Raw genomic sequence first — 19,859 nt, forward strand, 5'->3', positions numbered from 1 at the left:
GTCCGTTGTCCGTCGTCCGTAAACTTTTACTTTAAACGACATCTCCTCATAAACCGCTAAGCCAATTTCATCCAAACTTCACAGGAATGTTCCTTGGGTGAAGCTCTACAAAAATTGTTCAAAGAATTGAATTCCATGCAGAACTCGGGTTGCCATGGCAACCGAAAGGAAAAAATTTAAAAATCTTCTTCTCAAAAACCAGAAGCCCTAGAGCTTAGATATTTGGTGTGAAGCATTGCCTAGTGAACCTCTGCCAAGTTTGTTCAAATCATGCCCCCGGGGTCAAAATTGACTCCGCCCCAGGGCTACTCGATTTTACATAGGAAAATCTTAAAAAATCTTCCTCAGGATATTTAACTACGCGAAACGAAGACTGTGTTTTATACCAGCTGTAGAAAAAGAAGATTTTCTATTAATCAGCCATGGGTTCTATTTCTTTGTTTGGAGGTTTACCTTTAAAACCATAAGGTGACTATCAAGCTTCAATGGCGGAGAAAGATCCTATGTGGCCCTCTGTACATTCTTTCAGGTAAAGCGGGAATTTTGATATTTTTTTACTTTTAGTCTCTTAAAATTGTTTGGTGTAGTCTCATTCCCCTCTTTATCCTACTTTTCCGCCTACCCACACATAACCCCTCTCACCCCCCCCCCCCTTGCACCCCCCTTGAAACATGTAAATATTTATATTTCCTATTAATTCTCTTGGTGCTGTGTGTTTGTGTCTTAGATTTCTGTGTCGTTATTTACCCCGTTCCTCACCCATATCCAACCCCCACAAACATACAACACTATTACCAAATCGTATTTAGTTAGAAGAAACATCAGAATATTTCTGTCCTAATATACTGGTCCTATTACAAAATAATTTCACAAATATTTTTCTTGAGTGACTGTTCAAGCAAGGTGTGGAACTCAGGTGAGCGATCTAGGGCCAACAAAGCCCTCTTGTTGCTATACGTAACAGCACTTATCATTAAGATAATTATTTGTATTACATAAACCTGCTAATTTTTCTTTCCTCAAAAAAGTAAATATACACAAGGAATCGATTGTCATAGCTTCAAATAGGAATTGCGACATTTAGCGTTGGTGTTGCGACATATTACGGTGGGCAAATTTTTGCGACATTTAACGTTAAAGGTGCGACATTTAGCGGCAGATGATTTTGCGACATTTAGCGGTGGTTGCGATATTTAACGTCAACCTTGCGACATTTAACGGTGGTTGCGACATTTAGCGGCGTTACGACATTTAACGTTGCCACACATGCTACGTACTTTAGGCTATATACCAATAAAAGAAATTGTTCTTTATTTCATATAAAATTCAGCTACTTCAGAACAATTTTGATACAGTTTCTAGATTTTCACTCCGTCGTAGACCTATTTTCCACAAGATATCCATACATTTGCTTCAAGAAAACGGAAAGAAAAAGGGGCGTTGAATAGTATGCAGTGAAATGTAAGTCAACTGAAGTCAGGTACCCTCATATTGCCGCATTTCAGAAAGCGGTCCGCAGAATAAAAACCCTACTTTCGTTTTCAAGTAAACAACTCGAAAACATGCTAATAAAAGCATGAAAAGTGTCTTATTTTATGTAAAATTCATTCCATGAGTAACATAATGCACACTGGGCCCCCGGTTTATGCGCAAATGCGCGAAAACTGAAAAAAATAGGATCTATTTATTAGGGACTTCTTTCGACACCAAGGAAGCACATTTTTGACCGAATTACTGCTATATAACCTTTTGTATACCTGAACCCCGAACTTCCGGATCCTTGCAGCGAACTTCCTGAAGCTTTCTTCAGTGCCAAACTTCACCTGACCAGCTGCGTTTCCGTACGAAGTTTGCAATCCTTCTAGTACGCTGACTGGGTTCATTGGCCCGTAACTGAAATAAATTAACAAATAATACAATGCACACATTACATATCAAATTAGATATAAAAAACGTTTCATGTAAAATGAACATAATCAAAAATGCATGCCTTTTTGTAATGAAACAATATAACTAAAGAAAACAAATTTGTAAAAAAAATAACTGACATGTTAGTTTTTCTTCGGCCCTGTTTTGGCTCCTGTCTGGCTGCGAAATTTTTGAAGCCATGTGAAAGTGATATCCGAATCATGCTCATTGAGATGTTGTTGTTTCTTTTACCAATAACAGTCCCTCACTATGGTAATTAAGAACATGTTTTTTTGACTATTTTTATCAAACTATTTTAAAAATGTTTTATAACATCACACACACAAATACAACATAAATGTCACACATGAAGGGCAGTTGGGGGTAACTCGGTATGTAATTCTGTTTGCCTCTCAATGTCACCGAACCCTCTAAGCTCCAAAACAATAGGTGGTATGTATACTGACCAAAGGCAATTTTCAAACGATTTTTGAAGGGTGCAGGCCAAGGTGTTCTCCAATTATTATAATTAACTGGTAACCGTTGCGAACTCTGGTCCCTGTGACCTCATTCTCGCAAATCAGATGTTTGTCATGGTTCCCTGGTTCATTTCGGGTACCATGTCGAACATCAGATGGATGAGAATGGTAGGACTTTAACCGTGACCACTGATGTATTATTCTCAAAAACGATTGTTTTCATCTGTTGACCACATAGCATGGTACATATTTTAAGGTTTATAGCAAATTGACCTCCAATTATTAATTAGAAAACGATTCGAGAATAAGGACACTGTGACCATGACCTTTGACATAATGTCTAAACATGGGTAATGATTCACAGACTACAGCCTATCAAGCTACAAAATCGTTCTCAAATTGTTTACCGGAAACCATTTTCAGTTGCAAGATCACTGACACATTAAGCTCTCGGATCCTCATCACTGACCAAGTGCGTTTTATGAAGTTTGCCGATCATTTCCAATTACTGATAAGATATTGGTTACCGTGACCTTGACCTTGCCCTTTAATTTACTGACCCATAAAACAATATGGATCATCTGTTGAGCTCGTTTAATCATCTGACAAAGTTTGACAGATGTTGACTCACCAGTAACTGATAGAAAACCAAATGATCTCCCGAACGGAGACGGACAGTAATGGATGACGGACAGACATGAACAAACCAGTATGTCCACTCTAGTACATGACTGAAATGAAGCTCTTTTGCAACAAGGAAATGTTAGGGACTATTAACTGGCAGGCTTGAAAATCCTAAATATATATTCAAACAAATGCACTAGTATATTGCATTGGAAACATTAGATACATGAAAATATTTCTCTTACTTTTTCCATTTATATCCATCGACCCAAGTTTGAATTGTGTCCATCAGTACAGCATAGCTGATACGGTCAGTCTTCGACAAGCTGTCCTGGTTTATTGTTGCAAGGCGTCTCAGGAACTCGTCCATATCGGTCTGTAAAATATTCAACATGGCATTCTGATCATTACGTTAGTTCCTAATATTATTTTGTGAGATCTAAAATACGGTAGTGGTACGAAAGGAAAGCTACTTTCCCAATCTGACTAAAGTACTTGATCTTCTAAACGAAGATCTGAAAACGACCCATTCACATTCGTCTTCTGTATATTTTTGATTTCCAATATTGCTATTTTTATTTTCGCAAATCTATTTTTGTTTGAACCAACCAGACAACTTGTTCGAATGTCAAAGAGTAAGAAAAATTTGCAGTTAATCCAGGGCTCGAACCCGGGACCTCTCATTTACAAAGCAAGTGCCCTACCGACTGAGCTAACCGGCTATCTGACATCTTTCAACATAAAAATTGTTGATATCAAAACCCACGGCTTTTAAAGCTTGCAGGATATTGTAAGGTAGCTTTTGATTGGCTAGCGGAAGGGTTGTCAGAACGAGGCCATGAATAGCTCGTTGTCAGATCCTATGCGTAGCGTAATAGGAGATGTACTTTAGTCAGATTGGCTACTTTCCGTGCCTTCCGGTGTACGAAGCAGACGAGAAAAATGATCAAGTTTATTATGTTGATAATTATAGCCAAATTTTCATTAGAAATATCCATTTAGACTGTGTTTATTTCTGTTAAGTCCAAGCTAGTTCTGCACGTTCGGATCAATTTTTTTTCTACAAATGTAGAATTTGTGTAAACTCCGATTTACAGTACATTAAGACAATACAGCAAATAAATTAAGAATAGATTCTACACCCTTAGCATGGTTTCGAGCCCACAGCAGTGAGGGATTAAGTCATTCAAGTCAGCAACCTTAACCACGTCGAAACGGAGGCCCCTCCGAACTCATTTGTTATGTTTAACGTCGCACCGACACAGTTAAGGTCATACAGCGACTATCAAGCTTCGATAGTGGAAGACGACCCCAGGTGCTCCTCCGGGCATTATTTCATCACGGGCGGGTACCTGGGTAGAACCAGCAACTTTTCTGTAAGCCAGCTGGATGGCTTCCTCATATGAAGAATTCGAACTCATGGATGCTTTATTATCTTTAAAATCATTGTCTAGCCTATACATAAAATATACAAGACGGCTAAAATATGACATCAAAAGACACAGTGTCAGTATGTGTTTCAAGACTCGAACAGTGACGTGTGCCTACCGGAACTGTGCGTGCATTGCTTCTGGACTTTGAACTCTCTCCCCATTTGAATTAAAGCTGCCGATATACTTACTCCTTCTGAAGGTACACAATGGCTTTGTTTATAATGTGGCTTTTGTTATTAATATCGAACATGTCTATATCATCTAGAAAATATTGTTGATGTTATTTAATGTTTATGATTACCTCCCTTTACGGCTGAAACTATGTGTTATATAGAAAGTACGAAGTTATGTACAAGATATTTTTGGATAGCAGCTTTATCTGTTTTTAATATACAATTAAAAGCAGCCGCCAGGACCTTTAAAAGTCGTTTCAAACCTATTTCTCTGTTTAGGCGTAAACAAAAATGGTTTGTTTCTGGTAACTAAAAAATAGGGTAGGTATAGGTCTGTATTTCTTTTTATTATTATTATTTTATTAAGTGGGACTTTTCGGAAATTATTTTTGTGTCAAAACTGAATACAAATAAGGGGGTTATGCCTTAAGAGCATCAGTAAGTTGATTTCCAACATCTCTGACCATGTTTAAAGCAAAAAAGTGCAGTTTTGCAACTTTTTAAAAAGTTGGAAAAAAATCCTCCAATGCCATAAAAACATTTAGGGTAGGTCGGGATACCGCAAACAAACATTTTTTTCTCACGCCTTACAATACTTAATATAATGGGTCATTATGGAATGCCGTAACAGTCTCTCTTTGGACATGAGTTGATATTTACATTTTGCAAGTTGTACATTTTAAAAGTCACCCTGTTTGATTTATAAGTTATGTGCTAAAGGTCAAAAGGTATGCATAACGACCAAATAAATTGCAACTCATTAACAAACACCGATTTATTCTAAATTCAAACAGGGTTAGACTTTATAGGGATTTAGGGCCTCAGTTTTCGTATCAATTGCCTCTAACTATTGTGTGTTTGAGACCTAATAGCTAAGGATATTCGTGTGAGAAAGCCCAGATGATTGTGGTTTTATATGGGTGCCAGCCCCACCCAGACCTATTGACCGGAGAGGAACATGATTTCTTCGCCATTCAATAGGAAAGTCGAAATATATATGGATAGGGCCTGACTTGTGTCGGTGTGATAAAAAATGAAAAAAGAGACGACGAAACCTTCTGCTTATTGATCTGACATTTAAATATCTGGAAGGAGATACTTCCGTGAATCGCTTTTTTTCCCGAGTGTGCACTACTGTACTATATCGCTCAATAACTTAAGTCGTCACACGCATTAACAGATCAAGGATGATAACTTGACAAGTCTATCACAAAATATTTAAATAAAAAAACAACGAAGTAGGTCATTTCTTTATATAAAAACATGATTACACTACAATGCTCCTGGTAGAGTTTTCACTGCCATCAGCTGCAGGTGATTCTGTTTGTCAGTTTAGTTCAATGGCGAAAGGCATCTGTTACAGTATTACTGTAAATTAACAGTCAAACTTGCTCTAAGTATCAATATGATTTTTTTTTACCGAATATTATATATTTTTACATAAGTGATTCATATGAAATGAGTATTACATTACTTTTACATCAACCGTGATTGTAACATGTAATAGAAAGAGTAGGGGTTCACGAGAATAACCTCATTAATCGAATGCCCCCTACGCTTTCTGTTTTGTATCAAGGTCCGCCAATATGAACAACGCATTAGGCTACTAATTTTGATTGACAAGTTAACATTCCATTTTAAGCGTTAGTACTATCACGTGAGCAGCTTAAATTTGATATTAGATAAGCGTACTCTAACTGAAATAGAGAACAGTTTCAGAAAGTTCAACATTTCCCTACAGTATTCTATATGTAGGCGGGACCTTCGACATGTTCTCTAACTTATTTAGACTGAGCACGGCTTATAGCCACGCCTCTTCCTAAGTTGAAGAATATTACAGATTAGATAGAAGTTAACAGTTATAATGACACTACAGGTAAACCATGATACAACTACAGTTAGAGTGCACCAGCTGACATTAACAACAATTGAGCCGCGCCATGAGAAAACCAACATAGTGCGTTTGCGACCAGCATGGATCCAGACCAGCCTGCGCATCCGCGCAGTCAGGTCAGGACCCATGCTGTCCGCTTTCAAAGCCTATTGCAATTAGAGAAACCGTTAGCGAACAGCATGGATCCTGACCAGACTGCGCGGATGCGCAGGCTGGTCTGGATCCATGCTGGTCGCAAAGCCACTATGTTGGTTTTCTCATGGCACGGCTCAAATTTATTTTTCAAAAAAATATAAGACACTGTGACTAAAATGTATGCTATAAACATTGCTAACCAACGGCTGCAGAGGGAATAGCATTGCATGTTGTAAAATTTTACATATAAAGGTTCTGAGTTCTTTAATTTTGCGGATGCGCAGGCTGGTCTGGATCTATGCTGGTCGCAAACGCACTATGTTGATTTTCTCATGGTGCGGTTCAATTCACGTTAAATCATTCTCATCCATCAGACGTTCATCAAAATCCCGAGACTAAAGATCAATTTGGGAACCATGGTAAACCTCTGGTATGCGAGAATGTGTTTGCTAAGTGCTGATACAGATATCGGTGTAACGGATGACTTTACAGTGCGCTTACACCTCATCCCCGTTAGTTCGAAGCCTAACATGGGGCGTAGAATTGTTTATGTGCGGTAGCCATCCAACTGGCTTAATAAAAGGTTGGTGGTTCTACCCAGGTGCTCGCCCGTGCTTGAGGAAAAATTGCCCAGAGGGGTAGCCTAGGCCACCAAAAGCCGGAATACCGCCATATGTGACCTAATACTGTGTTGGTGTGGCTTAAATTAAATTGCTTTGTACCAATGATTGACAAATTATCATCCTATATCTATACCTTAGATTTCAACTCCTATTTGTATTGATCTAAAACTTTTTTCATGTCAACGATGACTTCCGATGCATATTCATTTAATCTTTACACGAATAATCAGTTATCTACATCAGAAAGTATTTACAAACATGACCCAAAGCGGCTAGTAACATATCGTCTGTACGTCAATACCCATTTTGAAGCTGTATAAAAGTCATAAAATTTCTCAAAAGAGATTACTGCTGATTGCTTTCAAATTATATAATACATTAATAGCGATGTTTACAATAAGACTTCCTGTATTTATTTATCTTAAGTTTTGCCGCGGGGATAAAGCAAAATACTTGTTAGGTAGTATCTATATAAAAATGTGTCATATTTTTCTGCTTTCCTACCAGTATTTTTAATTTGTACATGTATGTATAATATTTTGAGAACCGTTTGGATACCTCAGTGCAAAAAGTTATGAAATGCACTGACATTAAGCTTTAGCCTGCTGGCGAAGTGATTCTGCCTTTGCGACAAAACAAGATAAAAACAAAAAAAAGCAAATGACCAAAAAAAAAACACAGGAAAAAACAAACAATAAACAAACTAAAAAAGCAGAAAAAAGGGTATCTGCCCTACATTATTTGAACGTTCAAAACGTGACACTATGACTGGGGCACTGGGAACATTTTGCACTGCAATCTTAAAAATTATATGTTCGTATTTGCACCTATTTAATCTTGAATATCCTGATCTGTACCTAGACAGGTATGAAAGTAAGCATAATTTAGGTCAAATAAAAAGATTAAATTACAGAATAATGAATGTAAAAAACCATCCCGTGTCCTCCAATGTATTGTATGTATTGTGACCTAGTTTTTGACCCCCGATAACCCATTTTCAAAATTGACCTAGATTTCATCAAGGTTATCATTCTGACAAAATTTCCTGAAGATCAGTTGAAATATACAGCCTCTACCGCATACACAAGGTTTTTCTTTGATTTCACCTAGTGGCCTACTTATTAATCCCAGATAACCCATTTTCAAACTCGGCCTAGATTTCATCAAGGTAATCATTCTGACCAAAATTCATGAGGACAAATTGAAAAATACAGCCTCTATCGCATACACAAGGTTTTCCTTGATTTGACCAAGTGACCTAGTTTTTGACCCCGTTTTCAAACTTGGCCTAGATTTCATCAAGGCAATCATTCTGACCAAAATTTTATGAAGATCAATTGAAAAATACAGCCTCTATCGCATACACAAGGTTTTTCCTTGATTTGACCTAGTGACCTAGTTTTTGACCCCAGATGACCCATCTTCGAACTCGGCCTAGATTTCATCAAGGTAATCATTCTGACCAAAATTCATGAAGATCAGTTGAAAAATACAGCCTCTATCGCATACACAAGCTAAATGTTGACGGACGACAGACAGACGACCGACGCCGGACAGGTGAGCTAAAAAATAAAACATTAACCGAAATATCGCTCTTCTAATACATTGCGAAACATATTTTGTCTTTATGCACCTCTGTCACAACAACTCTTTCTGTAACTGTAACAAGGAATGGTTTCACTGTTACAACATTATTTTAAATGTTACAAATCCAGGGTAAGTTCAATGTAATTCTTAAGAGAAATAGCAAACATCTGTGTTACAAATGAAACCAATAATCTAGATAAAATGTTTTTGTAACACTTTATCTTATATCTTTGACTGGAACATCTACGATAATGCTTTAACGTGTCAAGAACATCTACTGTGATGATATGCATGTAACTGTTGCCGTTCCCTGATACAGTTGTGACAAAACGTGTAACATTTAGCGACAGCTGACACATATAGCCGCGGTGTAACAGTGGTGTTGTCATATCTAATGTTTCCCATATTTATCAGTTAACCGTCTTATACAAAGCCAGTATTTATATATATTATGTCAAACAGGGGCGTACCTGGATGTTTTTTAACTGTACGCCAGAGAGACGAGCAGCATAACCATGAGCCAACAGCGAGCACTGCGAGTATGGGGTAGGTGAGAGAGAGAGAGAGAGAGAGAGAGAGAGAGAGAGAGAGAGAGAGAGAAAGAGAGAGAGAGAGAGTCTCGATTGGACTGTGTAAGGATATTCTATTTTTGTTTTTATCGTTTTTGAAATCATCGTAATGTTTAAACTTTAGTTTATATTAAGCGCAAGCTTTTTTTACTTGAAACCTCGGATGACTCAAGTATTTTTGTTTTCCATTTGCATGCTTGAATACAAATGTTTTACCTGGGACCTCTATGGCCGAATGTTTAAGGTCGCTAACTTTGAATCAGTTGCACCTCAACGATGTGGGTTCGAGCCTTACTCGGGGCGTTGAATTCTTCATATGTAGAAACCATCCAGCTGGCTTACGGAATGTCGTTGGTTCTACCCGGGTGATAAAATAATGCAAGGAGGAGCACCTGGGGAAAAACTCAATGAAATGTTGCCAATAGGACCAGCTTTTATCAATAAAATAGTTTTTTATTTTTTTGTAAACAATATATGATTTCGACTGAAGAAAAATATCGAAGGTGTTACCATTGCCCGTTCCTGGGCAGTGCCAACAGTGTTCCTTTTGTCATCGCAGATGTTTGTGTGCGTGCATGTATGTGTGCGTCTGTGTTTCTATTTAAGGCGGGCCTATTTGGCGATGTGCCACTCTGGCAGTATTTGCCGTGCCTTATGCTTGCAAGGAATCTACCCTTACCATTTACAAGATAATTGCAGGAACAAATAAATCTATTTAAAAAACGAATTTGTTAAATCTCGTGCAGATGATATTGTTAAACGAAGAACTTGAAATAGCCGCCTAACTCCCTTTAGGCTTTCCTTTTTATTGCATTTTTTCACACTAAATTTTTTCATTTTCCCGGTGTCGAATTTAATTGTACGTACAGGCGTATCGGCGTATGCCCAGGTACGCCCCTGTCAAAACTTTTCTAGAAAATGTTACTGAGTTATGAAAAACAAAAAGCTAGACAATCCAATAAATGTATTTCTCAATACTGTTTTTTTTTTTTTCAAAAACAAATGGCAACAAGACGTTTATGAAATAACAACAAGAGTTTCACTATTGGTGACAAATGCCCCCGAAGCATGCCCAAGAATGCTACAGTTGTCTGCGCAAAAATCACACATTATTTCGTGACCTTGACCTTGTCTTAAGAGACCCGGATCATAAGCGTGACACACCTACTCAATATTGTTAACATTTGTGTCAAATTATTTTCAAATCCCTTGATAAATAGCAGAGTTACTGACAAGACAAGAAACACATTTAACTTCTAAGTGTGACCTTGACCTTGGAGCTAGGGGTCTGTGTCTTGCGCATGACATGTTATCTCAATATAGGGAACATTTATGCCAAATAATTTTAAAATCCCTTCATCAATGGCAGAGTTATGGGCCGGACAAGAAACAGACCATGTTAAATTTTAACCTCTAAGTGTGACCTTCACCTTAGAGCTAGGGGTCTGGATCTTGTGCATGACAAGTCGTCTCATCGTGGGGAATATTTATGCCAAGTAATTTCAAAACCCCTTCATCAATGGCAGAGTTATTGGCCGGACACAAAACAGACCCTGTTAACCTTTGACTTCTAAGTGTGACCTTGACCTTGGAGCTAGGGGTCTGGGTCTTGCGCATGACATGTCGTCTCATTATGGTAAACATCTATGCCATGTAATTTCAAAATACCTTCATGGATGGCGGAGTTATGGACCGGACACGAAACAGACCCTGATAACCTTTGACCTCTAGTAACATTTATGCCAAGTTATTTCAAAATCCCTTTATGGATGGCAGAGTTACAGCCCGGACAAGAATTTACATGGGCGCACGCATTCACGCATGCGCGGACGTACAGTGCGATTTTAATATGCCCACCTTTGGGGGCATAAAAATTTTATGCATCAACATCATATTATATTTCACCTATATGAAAATGATATAAAGTACAAATATTTGCATTGTAACTTTAAATTGCATTATTTTACTGCGTTATCAACACGATAGAATTTTGCTACGTATTTTAAAGATTGCAAAAGTGTACTGCATTGAAGTACCTTAATAATTTGCTTGTTACCTTTTTATCAGCTGTATAATGAGACGTATTTTCTAAATGACACGACTATAGGGGCATGTCCCTTTAGGGTTCGTGAAACTCGTTCAAAAAGTTTGCTATCTTGTTTGTTTGTTTTGGGGGAATGTTTTGCCTTTGCCTTTGCGAATAAAATTGTATTTAGCTATGTGGCGGCAGAAATCTGAAATTTTATCATCCTAAAAAAAGCAGTCCTAGATATATGATAACCCTGTTTATACTTATTTGCCTTTCATTTGCTGAAAACTTCTTTTCAACTCGAGAGTTCATACATAACCGTACAGCGCTGTGCCAAACACTGAAATATAAGCTGTCATTCCCCACGCGGATGTCATTGAAATAGTCATGTTTTAATTAAAGAGTATTTGGTGCAGTTTTCGGGGTAAAAAAAGAACATTCGTCTGCCAAAAAAAAAAATGAAACTTTAAAGGTAATCACACAATCCATTTTTTATTTCCCTCATTGCATGTTTACAGTAAATAATTATGATTATTAAATTGTTTTTCTTTTTCTTATTAGAAAATAATATAAAAAATGAAAACAATATATCATACTGCATATAATTAATCGAAATCATGTTGGACAGAGTGCTTATATAGTATTTGTCTTTTCTGGAAGAAACAAGTCCAATAAATATTTTTTTTTGTTTGTTGTTTTTGTTTTGTTTTGTTTTTTGGAGTGGGGGGGGGGGGGGGGGGGGCGTTAACGCCGTTTTTCAACGGCGGGCAGTTAACCTAACCACTAACCAGTGTTCCTGGATTCTGTACCAGTACAAACCTGCTCTCCACAAGTAACTGCCAACTTCCCCACATGAATCAGAGGTGGAGGACGAATGATTTTAGACACAATATCTTTTATGAAATCGTCACGGAGAACATTCGACTCGCCCAGGGCTCGATCTCACGACCCCTCGATCCGTAGATCTGCGCTCTTCCTACTGAGCTTAGCTGGCGGGCCAAATATTAGCATGATGAAACAAAGCACGTACCTTTCTGTTTTCAAAGGCGTCGGGACTATAATCTTCAACCTCGTCTGTGTATCGCTGGTCCCCAACATTTGACGCAAACTCAGGGTTATTCCTCATCCGCCATTCCCAAAAGTCGTCCACAATCTTGTTAAACTCCTCATTACCAAAGACAAACCCTATATATATAAAGTCATGTTTGTAAATTACTAGGTGACCCTATACGGTTCATGTCATGTTTAAGAAATAACAAGTTTGCAAACGTGGTTTATCCGTAGAATAACCCGTGCTTTGAGTTCTTATGCGTAAGAATATATCATGAAGGCCGTAGGCCTGAGTGATATATTGTTTCGCATAAGAACGAAAAACTCGGGTTATTCTACGATAAATCACACTTGGGAACTTGTTATTTCGATTCTAACACGACATACCAGTATCAACAGTGCTAGAAAAAAATGGTAACTACTTTTTACGACCGTGCTACGCACCTGGATCGGATAACGTCATTGCAGGCGAGTGGTTTATTGCAGAATAACCCGAGATAGATTTAACTCTACATGTATGTGGGTTATTTGCTGGTCGTATTAAGCTTCATGTTTTGTTTGTTAATAACGAGGCCCCTTTTTCAAAAGACATTTCCTATAGGTATAAAGTCATATTTGTTAATTACCTGGCGACCCTATAAGCTTCATGTTTTGTTTGTTAATAACGAGGCCTCTTTTTCAAAAGACATACCCTTAGTTTCTAGTCATGTTCGTTATTTACCATGACAGACCCTACATGTATAAAGTATTTTTCTTTTAAGTTAAGTAATAGTGACATATGCCTGCCTGTTTTACAGATTTTCTCTGAGAACTGACTGTATGGAATGGGACTTAAGATATATTCTCAACTTTGAAAATAAAAATTAACAAAAAATAGCCTACGAGCTAGTCTACGAGGGTATGAGAGAAGAGAAGCCGGTTTTCGTTTTAACGCTGAATGCCAAGCATGGGAGCTACCGGCACTATTTTTCACGTCTATATGGTATGACGCGGTCCGGTATCGAACCCACGACCTCCTGCAATCAAAGCGGACGCTCTACCAAGGAGGCGGTCATGGCTGATGCCGACCAAGATAGATTGGAAATAACGACTTTTGAAACAGTGTGCGGTTTTAGAATTTGTATTTTGTGTTAGATTGTTGAAATATATACAAACAAAAAAGCAGAAATGAATTGAAATCAAAAGAAATTCTCCACTTTTTAAGTATTTTAATATCAAACATGAGTAATTTCAACATGTTATAAAAATAACACAACATACATTTCCACTAGGGATCTAACTTTATGCCCTTGGTTATTCAATTCCTTGAAAAAAAATCTCTAACAAAATATATGAAAAGTGAAAAATTACGGTCATCAAATATTGCTTAAATGTGAGTGTAGTTCCAAAGCAGTGATATTTGGTCGGATCATGGTCTTTTGAACTGACTGATTTAACCCTTACCCTGCTAAATTTCTATAATGAACTTGTCCATCTGTCAATTAGGACAGCACAATTAACTATATAAAAGGGGTGCTTACCAAAAGATACTGACTGAATGGCGAACACGGCAGATCTTGATCAGACTGCACGAATATGCAGGCTGATCAAGATCTACACCGGTCGCAAAAATAGAATCAATCGTGTCCAGCATGATAACCGCTAAAAGTCTAAGTTGAAAAAGCATTATGCAACATTTTTACATTAAACTTTTACCAAGAAGCTCCGAAGAGCCTTAAAATGTTTTCTGACTTTTGAATGCCCTAAGAATAATGTAGGTCACATTAAAAAAAACGAATGCAATATTATAATGTCCGAACAAGGGGCTACTAGTTTCCCTACAACCTTTTCAGCAAAATCTTTCTACGCTATAATTAGGAAAAGCAAGTATTTAAAAGAAAATGTTCCATAATTTAAACTCAAAACTGGATGTAAGATCTAGATTTTGGGTTATATTTAAACAGGCTCCAATTACGTGTTACGCTCTACCTGTTTAAAAGCTATTGAATAGTTCTTTTCAAAACCTGGCTGCAGTTTTTATGTACCCGCTTTCCCTCCCTTCCATAAACATGCATTAAAATGTCAAGGTAAAGATTAGTTTTTTTTTTTAACGTCGTAAACATGAGTTTTTAAAGTCTTGTGCGACCAGTATGGTAGCCAGTAATAGTAACCTTCCTGGGCTTATTTTACCGAGAGACGCAACCGCTTAAATACTGAGTGCAAAAGTAAGGGAGCTACCAGAATGATTTTCATGTGGGTGGTATGATGTGGCCAAGAGTCGCACTCCCTACCCGTTGTACTTCAAGCGGGCACGCTACCATTGGGCTATTGATAGTTTGAGGGCATTAACCTTATACAATGCAAAAAGTATGATTTTTGAAATAACAAGTACAACGGTACTGAAATGCACATTTGACCAAAATAATAAATCGTCATCTCATATGCCTACGTTAAGGTACTATCATTGAATGTCGAATTTAATTGTATTCCATATCGGATCAGATTTAACTAATAATAATAAGCGAATAAAAAAATGCACCTAAAATGAAGTAATTAAAAAATCCACAAATACTTATCCGAAACACTGTCGATAACTTTATCTGGTGCATTGGGTGCTTGTACCTTCGTTTTAAAGTGCGTCGTCATTAAAGATCATAATTTCGCTTCTGATATCGCAACGTGATACCACTGGCAATTTTTTTGTTACAATATTGTACTTTTGAAAAAGATCGGCAAAAGATTTTATCGCTTGTAATGACATGCGGATGTCAGACCTATTTCATGATGTGACTGATAAGGTGGCGCAAACTAGGCATGGAAGATACATTTTCTTTTGCGTGTGCACGCATTAGTCTTTGAAAGCAGCTCACCAGGTATCCATTACGTGCGCACGTAAAGCCAATCGCGTGCACACGCAGTATCGTTCGTATGGACACGTGGATACTCTTTCGAATGCACACGCATTTGCCTGCGTACGCTGGTAGTAGCTGTCGCTTTTGCATACTGTGGCTTTCATGTGCGCATGTGGTAGCATTCACGCGCGCATGTAAATACTATCGCTTGCGCACGTGAGAGCTTGTGCGTGTCCATGTAAAGACTTATGCGTGCGCACGCGATAATCATTAAGCTTATGATACATTGTTGAAACTTTCCGACTATAAATAAATTTTGGGTTGATTTTATTTGAACGCAAAGGCCTATAGCATGCGCACGTAAAAGCTACAATGTCTCTCACAAAGTATCGTGTGCGCACGGGATAGAAAATGTATCTTCAACGTCCCTTCTGTGCTACCGTAGGAAAAGGTCCGTCAGACGGTAGTATCGGCAAAAATGGTGATTCTGAAAAAGCCATATCTGCAATACCAAACATTAAATGCATATAATATTTAAAATCTAGTTTCTTGGCATGCGTTTCCAAGTGTTCGAAATCATCACGAAATGCGTAAAGTTAAAAATGCATCTCCTATTTTCCCCTTGTTATTGACATCTGATAATAAAAGATTATTTAATGTGAAATACGACTTTTTGATACATATTAGCAATTTCTCGAATAACCTCTAGATGTGATGGAGCACTACTTGAACATGTATTCTAGATACTGCAAGAGGTAGTGATACCTTGACTGTGGAGAACATACCAACAGAATGTTATTTCTTACTGGTGTTTATTACTGACTGATTGTTACTTACTGTTGCATGCATGGATAGCCACTATTAACTTAGTTATTAACAAATATTGGGTGTTGTAGGCTTAATATTCCCACCACGTTTCATTTGGTATCAGTTACAAAAGGTATAATGATATAACAAGAGCACCGCCTTGCGGGTGCTGACGCTCATCTGATTTTTTTTTGTGTAATAGAAATATTGTCCTACCCATGATTTTCTAAGTCTAAAAAGGGCCATCATTCTTGCAAAAAGCAGGTTAGAGTTATGTTTCTTGATGTTCAGTGTCCACTTATGATGGTGAAAAACTGTTGCAAGTTTTAAAGCAATAGCTTTGATAGTTTATGAATAAAGTTGACTTAAACATAATACTCAACCAAGAAAATTATTTTCTAAGTCCAAAAAGGGCAATAATTATTGCAAAAAGCAGGATGGAGTTATGTTGCTTGCTGTACAGGGTCAGCTTATGATGGTCAACAAGTGTTGCAAGTTTCAAAGCAATAGCTTTGATAGTTTCAGAGAAAAAGTTGACCTAAACATAAAACTTAACCAAGAAATCTGATATTTTCTAAGTCCAAAAGGGGCCATAAATCTTGCAAAAAGCAAGATGGAGTTATGTTTCTTGCTGTACAGGGTCAACTTATGATGGTGAACAAGTGTTGTAAGTTTTAAAGCAATAGCTTTGATAGTTTAGGATAAAAGCTGACCTAAACATAAAACTTAACCAAGAAAACTGATTTTCTAAGTCCAAAAGGGGCAATAAATCTTGCAAAAAGCAAGATGGAGTTATGTTTCTTGATGTACAGGGTCTGCTTATGATGGTGAACAAGTATTCCAAGTTTCAAAGCAATAGCTTTGATAGTTTAGGAGAAAAGTTGACCTAAACATAAAACTTAACCAAGAAATCTGATATTTTCTAAGTACAAAAGGGGCCATAAATCTTGCAAAAAGCAAGATGGAGTTATGTTTCTTGCTATACTGGGTCAGCTAATGATGGTGAATAAGTATTTCAAGTTTCAAAGCAATAGCTTTGATAGTTTAGGAGAAAATGTGACCTAAACATAAAACTTAACCAGGCAACGCCGACGCCGACGCCGACAACCGCTCAAGTGATGACAATAACTCATCATTTTTTTTTCAAAAAATCAGATGAGCTAAAAACAGTAGGCCTTTCGATTTAGATTTACTACATGTACAGTATAAGAATCCTATAGAGCTTCATTTTTTAGCGTGTTCGTGTGTTTGCACGTCAGAAAAAGATACTAAAATAGCACATTAGATAGACCGACCGACCGATTGACAGACCGAAAGCTATATAATGACAAGTGTTCAAATGGCCTGCTACCTATTAATCTGACGGTCGCGGGTTCGGACGGTCCCAGCTGTATCTTAGGTACATGGAGTAAGTGGTTGAATATGTAAAGAATTTTACATATTTATAAATGCATTCTTTACTTTTGAAATAAATGCGCATGCTAAATTTTTAAAACTTTAATTACTTTGTCTCAGCCTCATTCACGGCAATCCCCATTAATGATGCATTTTGAGAGAATCTACTGTAAGTTTAGAAAAAAACATCTGATTAACTACTCTAAAACATTTTATTATATTTGTAAATAGTAATTGGTGTACACATTTGAGAGCCCGACAAGCTTAGCAAATTACTGAATGATCAATAACTGCAGAGTTCCGTTCATATAATTAGGTTTGAAGTAAATTTAATATGCAAGTATTGCATATAGAAACGATATCAGTTTTACGTCTATGCAAACATCAGAGAACTTCCAACTTGTATTAATGGATCGCAATAATTTCATTTTAACGGTACTCGGTAAAATCCAAAAACAGGTAAAGCAGGTGTGTTATCCGATAAGTGGTATTAATTTGTATATTGTAGTATTCTTAACTCTAAATAGGATCCTTTATTCCAAAACAGATTTGTAGTCTAGTGGATAGTGTGTCGGACATCTATTCTTTATATGTTTGTATGGTGTAGGTTCGAGCCCTTCTTTTTTTAAAATGATTTTTACTTATTCTATTTGGAGGTTTTTGCTTATATCGTCTTTTGTATTTTTCTTTCATTCTTTTTATTTATGTATTTGTTTAATTATTATTGCAATGTATATAGATTCAATGTCTATTCTAATAAGAGATCCTCTGAAAAAATTTCAATAAGTACTCAGTATAAGTGCACGAGAAAGTCATGTTATAAATAGTTTTACATGAATTCCTTCTCCAGGTAAAAAACATGCTGGAAAATAAAAAAAAAACGTAGCTCGTCCTGTATTCGAACCAGCACCGTTAGCTTACAAATCATACGTGTTAACCACTAGACCACGCCGCAACTTGCATTGGTTTTGCGATATAAGATATTTGTCATATAATGTGTCCACCTGATTCCCTAATTCATTGTTATGGGTTAATTCGGTATTAGTAAATAAAGGCCACAGTTATCGCGTTTTGTTAGTATTTCAATCACAAACGGAAAGTATACAAAACAAACATCAATCAGCGTCTTAATATATTAAGCTCACATCATGCACAAACGCGTGGTGTATTCATGACAGGCTACTTTCCATTCACAATTTACTGTTATAAAAGCTTCCTAGCATAGTATGCAGATAAGAAACAGAGAAAAGCATGTACAGTTATATATCATCATTTTTTTATAAAAATATAATAAGCTGATTAAGTAACTGTTAAGTTTATTATAATGTTAATTCAAACTTTGTCAGTTGTAAACAGTAAATTTATTTAATAACAAAAAACACTTACCACAGTATAATCCAAAAATAAGTATTTTCCAGAGCATTTTCCTCGGTGTAAAGAGTTTTAAAAGTTATACATGTGTTGTCTATACGCTCACTGAATCGTGGGATAAAAAGAATCCTGGTAAATATTTACATTTACGTCAGAGCGAGGCTATGGAACGCCACTCTTGTCTTCTAACCAACCACAAAAAGGCGTTGTCCCGGGTTACATTTAAAGCTGATCCATGGATGGGTGAAAAAATCGCTACTTTTATATAAATGGTATATCTGATATAAAATATATATGCAACAAAAGAAATGAAAACAGGTAGGATGCCTGCAGAATGTTAATCTTGTTTATCATTTAAAAACGCCTTAGCATTCAATTTATTACCACGACTTTATACATCACTCCGTATGTTATACGCTTGTTAAAAGACACTGTATATTTCGCAACTGTGTATTAATTGTGTCGTGACTGCAATTTAAAATATTGAATATGGTGTATGATACTAAAGTAATCAGTTAGATTCTTCTGTTCGATGAGCAAATAAACACATTGATTGTAAGTCTGGCTACCGATTAGATAATTTTCTTTTTTATTTATCATTCTTATATATTGAGACGTTTTGAAAAAAAAGGGACATAATTAAACAAAATTTGATCAGCCTCAGGAGTTATCTCCTGTGAACAAAACATGGGGTCTGAACACAGACTATCTGTATCTGCCAGTGCACCGTGTCTGTTCTACGTGACACATGGTACGTCCCTGAATCTCAAAAATGATTTATTGAAAGATAACCTTTAACGCTATCTATTTTTTTTTCGAAGGTCGCTGGATGCATGCAAAATGATAAATTTATAAATGTAAAGATGTTTATGCAATGATGCGGGAAAAGGTGAACGCTTAAAGTACGTGTCTTTGTACTGAAGTCACGCGATTAATGCACAATTTACTTTT

The 19,859-nt window shown here is 36.9% G+C and overlaps 1 protein-coding gene across 1 annotated transcript in view; it reads right to left on the minus strand.

Moving 5' to 3' along the window:
• LOC123548403 (uncharacterized) overlaps window positions 1-19,181 on the minus strand; it is a 48,966-nt gene extending 29,785 nt beyond the window's left edge. The window contains exons 1-4 of the mRNA XM_053546469.1: window positions 18,924-19,181; window positions 12,485-12,639; window positions 3,257-3,387; window positions 1,758-1,893 (exon numbers count right to left, since the gene is read on the minus strand). Of these exons, the coding sequence (XP_053402444.1) occupies window positions 1,758-1,893; window positions 3,257-3,387; window positions 12,485-12,639; window positions 18,924-18,960 (459 nt within the window). The 5' untranslated portion in view covers window positions 18,961-19,181. The remainder of the gene's footprint in view (window positions 1-1,757; window positions 1,894-3,256; window positions 3,388-12,484; window positions 12,640-18,923) is intronic.
• Window positions 19,182-19,859: the final 678 nt, after the last annotated feature.

This window comes from Mercenaria mercenaria, chromosome 6 (assembly GCF_021730395.1).
Source record: "Mercenaria mercenaria strain notata chromosome 6, MADL_Memer_1, whole genome shotgun sequence".
Lineage (NCBI taxonomy): Eukaryota > Metazoa > Mollusca > Bivalvia > Venerida > Veneridae > Mercenaria > Mercenaria mercenaria.